We start from the raw sequence: 14059 nt of genomic DNA on the forward strand, positions 1-14059 counted from the left end.
GAACCTAATACACATACTAAACTCGAAACTCGAAACTAAGTCTTTGTATAAGTAAGTAAACGATAAGAGGATTAGGTCGAAAATCACTTTTAATTATATGACCTTTGAAAAACTTGATGTCGTTGTGTGGTTGGGTGAAGTGCACATATGAGAGTTGTTAGGCCCAAAGTGGTGGGGGCCCACATATTGTTGAATTGTGTAGCCGCCTTTTATACTATACTACGCGGAAATGTCTTTACGTGCGTTACACGTGTTTTGACCAGAAATAAGAAAAAAATAAGAAATAATAATTTTTTTTATATTTGCATGAATTAAACTGTCCTTTGTCCACATAATTTTTAATGACACGTCAGCATTGACAAGTGGTTGGTTGACGTGTACATATGAGAGGAGTCTTAAGAGAAGTCAAATTTTCATAACAAATCACTGGGGCCCACAAATTTTTGAATTCTGAAGCCACCTTTGTACTTGGGTAATACGTAATTGCATTACTTGCACGTGTTTACACGTGATAATTGAGTTTTTTTTTTTTAAGATAAAAATAATTTATATAATTCTAAAAAAAAAAATGAATCAATCAAACCGATAATTTAGATTGCGACGACGGCTGTGGTGGTGGCGCTCGGCGGCAATGAATTATGTCGAACTAGTGAAATTGTTCAGAGTTGTTCTGATATGAAAGAGTCCAGCTTCACGTGAATGACATTTCAATCAATTTTAGGTTTTTGAATTCAATTTAAATTTCTCTCATTGATATTGTCATTTATTCTAAGCGGTCGTTCACAATTCCTTTTATGGAATCTTCAAACAAAGTAAAGTCTAAGGCTCGTAACTTCTCCCTTTGACACTTTTGTTGATATGACTAAGCTAAGATAAGTGTATGACTCTGATGCTATTTATAGGAATCATGACGCTGTGCATTGGTATGACATTGTCTATTTTGAGTATAAGCTCTCCTGAATTTACTTTTGGTTTACTCGAATGGTTGTATTAACAATGGAAATAGTGTCTCTTGTATCGTTAATGGGAGACTGAAACGATTCTCAACAACCGTTGTATAACAAGCATGTTGCAATGAATCTACTATATTTTTTTTAGGAAGTTTTGATTGTTATAGTTCGTATTAGAGCTCATACATTGTAAGTGTTAAGTGTCTCTATAGTCGAGCAACAAACAACTGATCACCACGTTCTATGTCGCAATTGCACTTTTGTAGTAGCATTACAACGATTGTGCAATACTTATTCTGACTTGGTGAACAAGTTAGCCGTATGAAAGTTGGACTTTGTAGACAATCTTGATGTAAAATTGAGTCTCGGTTCACGTTTGAGATAAATGTAATAGAAAACGTGAGCGAGAAAATGCATTGAAAGAATTAATGTTACAAGCTAAAAGCAAATAAGCAACAACAATAGTTTTGATAGCATATAACTCGAGTACAAATAATTTACAACTAGTCACATCCCTTATAGTACATATTGTGTCATTTTTTATGGTGTTAATATAACACACGCGGAAGCAATTTGGATCTTAGGCACTTTTAGAACATCAATTATAGTAAATAACTAGCATGTTCATAAGTATTAAAACTTAATGAGTTTGAATACTAACATTTTGTAGTTCAAATTCCTTTTTCCTCCCGAACCAGCTTCGAACCACCACTAGTGTCTTCTCCACTATCCTCCGACTTTAGAACGGGATTGTGGAATCCGGCGAGTGACTAAACTTGGGAGAGATTTTGTATATATGAAGAGAGTGTTTGTCTCAAGGTTTTCCACCAAGAAGACCTTTCATGCACCATGATCACTCTATTTATAGAGTCATGTTTGCATGTTGATGCAAATTTGAGATCACCAAATTTTGACACCTCATGGATTTTTCCATTAAATAAAGTCAACATTTTGACTTTCTTCATTTTAATTCAACAATTAATTTGAATAATTAATTTCAAACTAAAGTAATATTAAATAATTAATTAAACTATTTAATTAATATTTAATATTAACTCAAATTCTCTCTTTTTAAATATTTGATTAAAATATTTAAAACTTATTTAAATATCTCAAATTCTCTCTTTTTGTTTAATTTGTAAATAAAACAAAAATGAGGTTAAATATATCGTATATATGTAGCGCATATTCCCTAATTTGAATTCGAACACTTCGAACTCACTCGTCACACTGTTCTATTGTTTAGTCTGATATGAGCTAGCAGAGGGACCTAATGAACCTATAGATCATGGGCTCCAATGACCTAAGATTAACCGGTTAAACTCATTAATCTTGTTAATCAACAACACTCGTTAACTACTATGACACTCCACTATAGCCTAGTAGTTGCACTCCCCTCACTATAGATATATTTCTGTCCATTTGATATAACCATGATTAGTAAGTTGATCCTTCACAGGTTGTTCGTAGCTAAAGCTGGGTCAATTAGCCGTTTTACCCCTAAAGTTGCTTCTTGTTCCTTATGTCCCACTGATCCTCTCATGAACAATTGGTTTGTGGTCCAACCAGTAAACCGAATCTCTCTCACGCCAATGAGTGGGTGGGGCCCCTTATTCAAGACCTGGAGTCAGTACTTAAGGGAACTACCTCTCTTCTATCCCTAAAAGTGGGTAGGAGTGAATTCCATCTTGCACCCCACGTCCCCAGCTATTCACCCAGTCTTACCCCTAAAATGGGAGGCTGACCTACCTCTCTTCTATCCCTAAAAGTGGGTAGGAGTGAATTCCATCTTGCACCCCACGTCCCCAGCTATTCACCCAGTCTTACCCCTAAAATGGGAGGCTGACCTACCTCTCTTCTATCCCTAAAAGTGGGTAGGAGTGAATTCCATCTTGCACCCCACGTCCCCAGCTATTCACCCAGTCTTACCCCTAAAATGGGAGGCTGACCTACCTCTCTTCTATCCCTAAAAGTGGGTAGGAGTGAATTCCATCTTGCACCCCACGTCCCCAGCTATTCACCCAGTCTTACCCCTAAAATGGGAGGCCTATTGAGTCGGCAAACTCGAGCCACTCTCACCCATGCATATCTAAGGATAATTCCGAATAAACACGAGTTCATGGTTAGCTCGAGTTACCTAGGTCATCGAATGAAAAGAAAATCAGTCTCAACAATAAACCACATTATAAAGTGAGAGTGGTCGTTTTCTTCATGGTTCGATCTTATGCAATAATCATTGCATAGGACGCCTCCACTTACATGTCTCCACATGTACAATTTAGTGATCACATTGTTTATATCATATACAAAAGTGGGCCGCATTCATAGTGTCCCCATTAAGATACTCAGCCTTATCCTTATACTATAGATCATTTTGACTATATACTTGAACTTGATCCACTCGTATATCTCTACATATAGTTCAAGTAATCATACTATAACCAGAGTGTTCTTAGTTTATTGGATTTAGATAATGATCTTAAAGTTCACTTTATTCAATAACAATCTTTACTGAATAAACAACAATAATAACTTTATTGAAAATAGAATATGTTTTTGTTTCCAAACTATGAGTTTTAGGACATAAAACCCAACAATTTTAGCCGTGACGGATGTAGATATTATTTTGGATGACTAGTTATACATCCCTTATTGACACAGCAGAAGGGCACCTTAAATATCAAAATAGGTTCATTTCGAGAACTCTATGATCCAATAATTGCTTAGGAAACAAACGAATTTGATGTGTTTAAAGCCAGCTTTGGTTGCGAGGGCTTTAAATTCATCCCGAGTTCGCTCCTTTCCTTCTATGCTTTGAGTCATCATAAGCACATCGCCTTGGATGACGACTTTCGCTGCGGCTGTGGTCTCCGGCACCGTTGGAGCCACTCCCTCCATCACAATGACCTTCCCGTCGTCCGGGATGGCGACATAGCAATTTTTCAACAGCTTCACACAATGGTCGTCACTCCAATCGTGAAGTATCCACTATAAAGTTACATTAATACTTTATCATTAACTACGTAAATCTATCTAAGTTTTATGATTTTAAGCGACGAGAAAAATGTCATTATTTAGAAATCCAACCTTCACGAAAATAGCATCTCCGTTTGGAATTTTCTCAAACATGTCTCCTCCTACATGTTCTACACCTGCCAACATTTTTTCTAGAATATAATCGAGCTACTCGAATAATACTGAATTTTTTTGAAACTATAAAAATCAAATTGAAAATAAAGTTGTAGAAGAAATTGTTTACGTGGATAGGATGGTGCATCTTGAATGACATGAGGCAAGTCAAAGTTGATGCCTTTGATTGAAGGATATGCAGACGTGATGATTTTAAGGGTGACCCCGAGACCACCACCAACATCAACTAGTTGCTTGAGGTTTGCAAAGCCGTTATAGGACTCAACAGCTATCTTGATAACCATGGTGGTGTGATTTATCATCCCATTGTTGAAAACTTGATTAAATCTTTGATCCAAACCATTGTATTCAAAGAGATGAAGTCCATCATGAGCCCTATTGAATGGAACTCCTCCTTCAATCACAACATTTTTCAGCTCACTCCTGTAAATATAATTTTGAATTTAGTACATTTGATTTACGAATTAAATCGAGTTTTGAAATTATTTAGTATATACAATTTTCTTTTCAGGAAAATGCTCATATTATATCATCGATCAAAAGATCAGAACAAACCAGCTATGGAGAATGACTTTATCTTGAATCATCGATAAAATAGGACCCAACGACAGGCCATCTTCGTTAAGAACAAAATACTTAGCCACCGGCGTAAGACTATACAATCTCTGCTGATTCCCATTTTCATCAATGATCACCGAGCATCCCACCACCGAGTGGGCCGCCAGAAGCCTCAGGATCCGATCGATCAACGACGCTGCATCCGGGTTCGAGGTGGTTATCTTAGCGGCTATCTCAGTCGGAGACAGCTCGGCCCCATCGCCAGCCTTGGCCAAGATCTCAAACAAGCCGAGCTCGAAGGCTGCTTGGAGTGTCATCGGCAGAACCGTTGAGGTAACCAATTGCGCAGCGTAAGCGTAGTGTTGTTGTTCTTGGCCGTCGTCGGAGTTGGAGGAAGCCATGGTTGACTGTTCCTTCGCCGGAGGGGAAGCCGAGGCTGCAGCAGCAACTTTTGTACTGGTTGGTGCAATATACAAGTGAGGTTTTTTTGTTAACTCACTTTAGCTTTTTATAATAAGAAAAAAAAACATTTTTTTTTTAATTATTATTTTATATTTAGCTAAAGATCAGATCCTTAGAAGAACACAACTCTCTACCCTCCTATAATATTATCCATTCTGAGCATAAATTGGTTAAATTTGGGCTTCCCAAAAAGACTCCATAACAATGGAGATAGTATTTCTTCGTTATAAACCCATGATCATTCCCTAAATACTGACGTGAGACATTCATCCAACAAACATATGGGTTAGCGAAAGGTGTTTTCATATAATTTAATAATTTAAATAATTTATACTACCAAAAGGGGCGGTTTGAATGTGGGGGCTGTTCTTATTTTACCCAAAGGGTTTGAGTTAGCCCCCGATAGTATTTCTCCCGATATTAAAGAAAAGATGGGCAATCTGTCTTTTTTCAGAACTATAGTCCCACTAAAAGAAATATTCTTGTGATAGGGCTCGTTCCTGGTAAGAAATATAGTGAAGTCACCTTTCCTATTCTTTTCACAGACCGTGCCACTAAGAAAGATGTTTACTTCTTAAAATATTCCATATACGTAGGCGGGAATAGGGGAAGGGGTCAGATTTATCCGGACGGGAGTAAGAGTAACCTAAAAAATAAGAGTTAAATTGGGTTAGATATTTTTCTAATTTAGATTTCTTTGTGAATATTTGATATCGGAACGTTAAAATTTTAGTAATTAATATCGAATAAATATGATTTTTTAAAAAATAATTTTAAAAAAAATGAACAACCAGCCTAATTAAAAAAACTTCATGTGATTGGGTGGTTGGGTGATGCGTACACGTGAGAGGATGGATTGTTAGGTGCAAAGAAAATAAAATCATACAAAAACATACTTTTTATATCTAAACATATAGAAAATAAAAATTATTAGTTTGAGATATCACTTTAAACAATCAATCGTGTAACCGCCTAACCTGAAAAACATGCGAAAACATTCGCATGTTACATCTCGTGTATGTACTTTCGTTTGTTCTCGATCCCTATCAATTTCTAATTATGTTTCTTTCCATCTCGATCGTTCGCTCAGCTATTCTTAGTCCACATAATTTTAGGTCTTTTTTTTTTCTCGGTCTCGACGTAATCACGCATCAAATTGCATACTATCATTTCTATTTCAGTCTACACTTGTTCAGGTCCTTACCATTATGGATCGTTACGTAGGATAGTACTAATAATCATTGCTTCTGTTAAATGGTGAATATAGGTTGAATCTTCTGGTAAATGGTGAATATGGGCTAAAACGGATGGAGGCCTAAGCATTAGAGTTGTGGGTATGAAAGTTTTGAGTTCTATATACTTTGCTTACATCGTAAGCGTTAGATGTCTCTATAGTTGAGCAATAAACACCTGATCACCATATGTTTTGTGTTGCAATTGCACTCTTGTAGCAGCAGAACAACGATTGTGCAACACTTATTCTAATTCGGTGAACAAGTTAGTCATATGGAAGTTGAACTTTGCAGACAATCGTGACGTAAAATCGAGCCTTGGGTCACGTTTGAGAGAAATGTTATAGAAAACTTGAGCGACGAAATGCGTTGAAAGAAATCAATGTTATAAGCTAAAAGCAAATAAGCAACAATTATAGTTTTGATAGCATATAACTCGGGGTAGAAAGAATTGACAACTAGTCAATCCATTTTGAACCATTTAGCCATGTAGACATGATTTTGATGACGAGTCATACACGGTGATATTGACACAACAAGAATAGTAAAGTTTTATTTAATAAAATATTTTTAATGCGAACACCAAATACAATTATTTGATTATCGGGTATTATTTTTTCAGACATTCTAAACAAAGTATTGAACTAAACACCATCTTAAATATCAAAATACGTTCATTTCAAGAACTCTATGATCCAATGATTGCTTACGAAACAGACGAATTTGATGTGTTTAAAGCCAGCTTTGGTTGCAAGGGCTTTAAATTCATCGCGAGTTCGCTCCTTTCCTCCTATGCTTTGAGTCATCATAAGAATATCGCATTGGATGACGGCTTTGGCTGCGTCCGTGGTCTCCGACACCGTCGAAACCACTCCTTCCATCACGATTACCTTCCCGTCATCTGGGATCGCAGCGTAGCAATTTTTCAATAGCTTCACGCATTGCTCGTCACTCCAATCATGAATTACACACTATAAGCTTACATAAATATTTTATCATTATCAATTACCTAAATTTAAATGCTTTTTCATTAAAACTAGAGATAATCTTTAAAAGGTTATATCTATATATATATATATACATATGTATATATATGTATATATATATATAGATGTATATGTATATGTATATATATGTATATATATATATGTATATGTATATATATATGTATATATATATGTATATATATATGTATATATATATGTATATATATATATGTATATGTATATATATGTATATGTATATATATATATATGTATATGTATATATATATATGTATATGTATATGTATAGATATATGTATATGTATATGTATAGATATATATGTATATTTATGTATATATATATATATATATATATATATATATATATATATATTTATTTATGTGTATACATATATAGATATATATATATATTTATGTGTATAGATATATAGATATATATATAAATTTAAATGATTATATACATATATATACATATACATATATATATATATACACATATATATACATATACATCTACATATATATATAAATAAATACATATACATATGGAAAACTAACCTTCATGAAAATAGCATCTCCATTTGGAACTTTCTTAAACATGTCTCCTCCAACATGTTCCACACCTGTCAACGTTTTTTCTCGAATATAATTAAGCTACATGAATAATAGTGAATTGTTTTTTTTTTGAAATTATAGAAATCAAAATTAAAAATAAAGTTTTGGAAGAAATTATTTACATGGATAGGACGGTGCATCTTTAATGACATAAGGCAAGTCGAAGTTGATGCCTTTGATTGAAGGGTATGCAGACGTGATGATTTTAAGGGTGAACCCAAGGCCGCCACCAACATCAACTAGTTGCTTGAGGTTTGCAAAGCCGTTGTAACATTTGACGGCTGTCTTGATGGTCGTGGCAGTGTTATTTATCATTGCGTTGTTGAAAACTTGATTAAATCTTTGATCCAAGCGAGGGTATTCAAAGGCATGAAGTCCCCCATGAGCCCTATTGAATGGAACTCCTCCTTCGATCACAGCGTTTTTGAGCTCACTCCTGCAATTTTGTGTTGTGATTAAATGCTCGTAATATATCATCAATCAAAAGATCAAAATAAAGAGCAAACCAGCTTTGGAGCGAGACTTTGTCTTGGATCAACGATAAAATAGCACCCAACGATACGCCATGTTCGTTAAGAACAAAATACTTAGCCACGGGCGTGAGGCTATACAATCTTTGATGATTCCTATATTCATCAATGATCACCGAGCACCCCACCACGGAGTGGGCCGCCAGAAGCCTCAGGATCCGATCGATCATCGACGCTGCATCCAGGTTCGACATGGTTATCTTAGAGGCTATCTCGATCGGAGACAGCTCGGCCCCATCGCCGGCCTTGGCCAAGATCTCAAACAAGCCGAGCTCGAAGGCTGCTTGGAGTGTCATCGGCAGAACCGTTGAGGTAACCAATTGCGCAGCATAAGCGTAGTGTTGTTGTTCTTGGCCGTCGTCGGAGTTGGAGGAAGCTATGGTGGATTGTTCCTTCGCCGTGGAAGCCATTGCCGGAGCTCTGTGATGAGAAGATGAAGCTTGAAGGTTGGTGGTGTGCAATGAGCATGTGAGGTTTCTTTTGTCGCCTTTTATAAAAAGAAAATATATTTTTGTTAATTATTAATATCACGTGGATAAACCGATGACCTAACTCAACTTAACCTAAAAGGAGAACGTTCGGTCGGTTTAGCTTCTGAACTCTATTCGATTCATTTGAGTAGCCAATTCGACCAATCAGAAGTTTATTGAACGGTCATTTCAAATAAACCTAACACACATACTAAACCCGAAGCTAACTTTTTGTACGAGAAAGTAAACGAGGAGATTAAGACGACAAATGGACGACTTGCATTAACCAATTAACCAATTACGCATTGGAAACTAATTTCACGTTAGAAAAACTTCAGGTCAATGTGTGCACGTTGAGGATGGGTTGTTATGCCCAAAGAAAATAAAAGACAAATTCTCAAACAACATATTGGGGTCCACAAATTGTAACGACATGAGTTGCACGTGTTTACGTTCTTTTTTAAGATAAGTGCATGACTCTGATACCCGTGTATAACTCTTATACCACTTACAGAAACAACGACCCTCCACATTGGTATAATACTGTCCACCTGAGCGTAAACTCTCGTTACTTTACTTTTTGTTTCCCAAAAAAATATCGTATCAATAGAGATTATATTCCTTATCCATAGCAAGCGTGTTGTAGCGAATCATTGTATTTTGTTTAAGAAGTTTGTTAGCTATAGTTGGTATTGGATCCCAAAGTTTTGAGTTTTATATACTTTGCTTAGGTCGTAAGCGTTAAGTGTCTCTATAGTTGAGCAACAAACACCTGACCACCACATGTTATGTATCGCAATCGCACTCTCATGGTAGCGAGACAACGATTGTGCGGCATCTATTCTAACCTGATGTAAAATCGAGTCTCGAGTCATTTGGAAATCGAACTTTGCAGACAATCTTGACGTAAAATCAAGTCTCGAGTTACGTTTAAGAGAAATGTTTTAGAAAATGTGAGCGAGAAAATGCGTTTAAAGAAATCAATGTTATGAGCTAAAAGTGAATAGACAACAACTACAATTTTGATAGCATGTAACTCGGGTAGAAAGAATTGATAACTAGTCACATCCCTTTGTTGTACATTTTGGGGCATTTTAGCTCTACCAAGTGTAGATATAATTTTGGTGACCGGTCATACACCCCGGTATTGACACAATAAGAACATTAAAGGCTTATCTAACTCAAATGAAAGGGGTTTGGAATAGGCATGCGGTCATGGACAACACATTCTAAATAAGCATGACCAGAACATTCGATGCGCGGTCACAAATAACATGTTTTGGACAAGCACGATCGTGACACTTTTCATCATAATGTAAGAGCGAGACAAAGAATTTTTGTATATGCAAAGCCGTTGTAGGACTTGACAACTTTCTTGAAGGTTATGGTGGTGTAATTTATCATTTTGTTGTTGAAAACTTGATTAAATCTTTTTTTTTTTTTTTTGTAAGATCAATTCGACCAAATCGAAAATAGGGTTTGACATTCTTTGTATTAATTTCACGAGGTATATTAAACTTTAACTTTTCATGATCGCTCGAGACCTAAAGTTAACTTTTAACTCTTCATGAAGATTAAATAGCTGAAGTTAACTTAAATTGAAACGATTCAGGTCTAGGATTTGAATTTGGATTCGACACATGACGATCATGACATTCTCCTACATTTCCTCTGACGTGGTCAAGTTACTTACTCCTCGCTTCCATGACCAACACGAGTACTTCCAGCATGATTGGTTCTCACTCACATGCATCCTATGCAAATTCTTAGGAGGTCATTGGACACAAATTTTCTCCAAGTAAAGCATCGTTGACCATGAAGTTCTTATGATTGAGCCCCTTAAAAGAAAGGTATACATTGTTGGTATAAGTAATGACTTTCAATTCTTTTAAATTTTTCTTAGTCATCCTATCTTATAAGGATCACTCTCATTTAGATATGGTCTCGACATATTCATATACCCCTCGTTTACTTGAATGTCACCGTAAATCTTCTTAAACATACAAAACTTGAACTTAACTTAATTCTTCTTATACACTAAATACTAAACATTAAGTTAACTCTTCGTGGCTTAGGAAGGATTTCGATTATAATTGAATTATAAACAAATTATTTATTAAGAAATGAATTTATTATAGAGATAAAATAAATTTTTTACTCAAAGATGAACTTGTATATTTGATGGCTATGAATTGTTCCGCATTTCCATTATTTTATTTGATTCTAAATAAATGAAAATCAAGATTCTTTCAAATTCTCCATAAATTCTTAGAAAGTCTTCATTCAATAAGAGTAACGTTCGAAATTTTGGACCCACAAAGAACCCTATTATAACGTCCGACAAATCTCAACGACGATATTCATTGACGGAGCATCCGAATCTCATTTCGTCCCCATCATAATCATCATATCTCCTCAAAAATTAAAAACAAAACAAATTGAAATCAACACAATTCAAAAATCAAAAGAACAGCACAGAAAAAGAGATCTCCCACTCGATTCAAGCTCAAATCCATCGGATCAACAACTGAAATTCACAAGAAACAGAAAGGAAAACCACAAAATCTTCGATCTAAACACAACCAGTAACCAATCTCAAAAACAGAAATCAGAGGCATCCTCATCAATTAACACATCAGATCAGCGTCAAGAAAGGGAGATTTCATTACATAACCGTTATTGAGTACATAAATTAGAGAAACAATGGATCGGAGAAATCAGATTCGAGTACAGATCAAAAAACAGAGAAGTAAAAGTCAGAGATAGAACCGTAGTTTAATCAGTCTTGAGCGAGGCGTCAAGGTCGAGGTGTCCGGCGACATAGTTGAGAAGGCCTTCGCCGGTTTTATCCGGCGGCGGGAGAGAGGCGTTGGCGAAGAGAAGGACAGCGAGGAGGAAGAGCGCGGTGGAGAGGAGGAGAGGCCAAAAGTAGGCGACAAGAGAGAGCAATCTAGGAGCGAGGAGGACGAGGGAGAAGAGTGTAAGGCATAGAGTTAGAGCAGCCAAGAAATGGAATCTGAACTTCCACACTTTGCTAGGGATCTCCATGGATGAAGCTTGAGGAAGACGCAGAACAAATGGAATTCGAACTGTAAATGAACGAATCTTCGTTCAAAGAGATAGCAATCAAAGAAATGGAAATGGAATTCTCTCTCTTCTTTCTCTCTCTTTCTCTGCGCACTGTGCAGAGATTCCCTGCGAGCGAGACTAAAATGTTTGGTAACGAAGAAATGGGCAATTTTCTTTTATTTACTTCTTTTGCCCTTATAAAACTCATTATTTACACCACACCCCCTTTTCCTCCACAAATTATTATTTATTTCCCATAACTTTTTAATATTTACTAGAAATAATAATTTTTAAAAAATCATGTATTTAAATTACTAATAATATTTAGGACATCACGAAATTAATACATTGAAAAATGAATTATTGTATTTAATTAAAACCATGTGCGCAAAATTCTTTTATTGTACCTTTTACTCACAATAAGCTCTCAATCTATATTTAAATAATCAATAATTTTGACCTTATTATATATATATATATATATATTGTCTTTTTCTATTTAATTTGTACTTTACTTTTTTATATAATTATTTTAGTCTATAGTCCCTCAACTTTAATTATATATCTTAGTTCCTAAGTTTTTTATTATGAAATTATTTTAGTCCTTATGCCTAGATAGACTAAAAAAAAACTTTATGATAAAGTAAACAATTGATTTTATTATACACAAAATTATTCGATGATCTGATTTTTTTTTTATTTTTTTTGTATATTAGTCTGATTTTGTCTTATATCGGATATTTTTTTTTACTTTATTTCGCTTTTAGATTCTCTTGTAATTTGCGTTTGTCTCAAAGTTGTGTTGGGTCATTTTTTTTAATTATTTTAAGAACTCTACCGGTCTACCGTACATGTCTAATTAATAATTAAAATTTACGAAGGAAATTAATCGCAAAATTAATATTGTATTATAATAATAAAAATAATTAATGTTTTGGGAACGAGTGAATTTTATGAGTTAATTTTTAATAATAAGTTTTTTGTTTTTTTTTATACTTTTAATATTATCCACTAATTTTTTATATACAAATGATCACGTTCAAAGAATAGCGTGAAGAGTACATACTATACGGATGGTTGTGAGTGTCTTATTCTTGTAACAATGTTGATATGGCCCACTTGACAATTGTTACAAATGATTTGATCGAAATTATTCATGTACATGCAAGTGAGTGAGGGTGTTCTATACAATGAGACTGTATCACAAAATATTTATTTATTTATTATTATTATTATTATTAATTTTATTTATTTATTTATTTTTTAGATTTGTTAATTTAGAATATTAGGGAGGGTGTTCTCATCTATGAGCTTATGTAAGACTGGATCACAAAATATTTATTTATTTATTTTATTATTATTATTATTATTATTATTATTATTATTATTATTATTATTATTATTATTATTATTATATATATATATATATATATATATATATATATATATATATATATATTTTATTGAATCGTAATCATGTGAAAGATTGTGGTTTGATTTGTTGATTCAAGAGTAAAATAATGGAGTCTGCATTCTCTCATTGGCGAGAGAGGGAGCTGATTTAGAGTAAGTTGTAAGTAAGATATAAGATGTAATTACAAAGGTAAAATAGACTCCACGTAATTTTAATTACCAACAACTTGTAAAGCATCGATTTATAATGATTATATTTATGGACAAAACTTGACAACACATAAGCGTGCAACTTTTAATATAATTTACCGTGCAGTGAGCTATCGTAAATGAATAAACAATGATTGATTAAATAATTTAATTAATTAATGGTGTATCATTTGAACTTATAATGGGATATCCCACATTGGTTGGGAGGAGAACAAACCACTGTTTATAAGGGTGTGGAAACCTTCTCCTAACAATGTGTTGTAAAGGCTTTGAGCAGAAGACAAAAAGAGAAAACTCAGGACAATATCTGCTAATGGTTGAATAACTGTTTCTGAATTTTCGTCTCTTTAAACTTTTAATTTGATATTGATAGGTCTTAAAAAATAATTGATTTAT

General features: G+C 34.4%; 3 protein-coding genes across 3 annotated transcripts; all 3 read right to left on the bottom strand.

Annotated features, from left to right (window-relative positions):
- Positions 1–3424: 3424 nt before the first annotated feature.
- LOC111800838 (cathecol O-methyltransferase 1-like) lies at positions 3425–5144 on the bottom strand. The gene is made up of 4 exons (XM_023684713.2): positions 4656–5144; positions 4210–4523; positions 4038–4102; positions 3425–3938 (listed from the first exon to the last, which is right to left on the bottom strand). The coding sequence occupies exons 1-4, from the start codon at positions 5057–5059 to the stop codon at positions 3642–3644; spliced, it is 1080 nt and encodes a 359-aa protein (XP_023540481.2). The 5' UTR covers positions 5060–5144; the 3' UTR covers positions 3425–3641.
- A 1735-nt stretch (positions 5145–6879) lies between these two features.
- LOC147791528 (O-methyltransferase 16-like) lies at positions 6880–8981 on the bottom strand. Its single transcript, XM_087126183.1, has 4 exons — positions 8478–8981; positions 8094–8407; positions 7915–7979; positions 6880–7323 (listed from the first exon to the last, which is right to left on the bottom strand). The coding sequence occupies exons 1-4, from the start codon at positions 8909–8911 to the stop codon at positions 7027–7029; spliced, it is 1110 nt and encodes a 369-aa protein (XP_086982309.1). The 5' UTR covers positions 8912–8981; the 3' UTR covers positions 6880–7026.
- Positions 8982–11569: 2588 nt separating this feature from the next.
- Positions 11570–12187, bottom strand: LOC147791529 (uncharacterized). The gene has a single exon (XM_087126184.1). The coding sequence runs from the start codon at positions 12017–12019 to the stop codon at positions 11747–11749; it is 273 nt and encodes a 90-aa protein (XP_086982310.1). The 5' UTR covers positions 12020–12187; the 3' UTR covers positions 11570–11746.
- Between the last annotated feature and the right edge of the window lie 1872 nt (positions 12188–14059).

The sequence above is a fragment of the Cucurbita pepo genome, chromosome 8, assembly GCF_057944985.1.
Source record: "Cucurbita pepo subsp. pepo isolate OVF chromosome 8, ASM5794498v1, whole genome shotgun sequence".
In the NCBI taxonomy this organism is placed as follows: domain Eukaryota; kingdom Viridiplantae; phylum Streptophyta; class Magnoliopsida; order Cucurbitales; family Cucurbitaceae; genus Cucurbita; species Cucurbita pepo.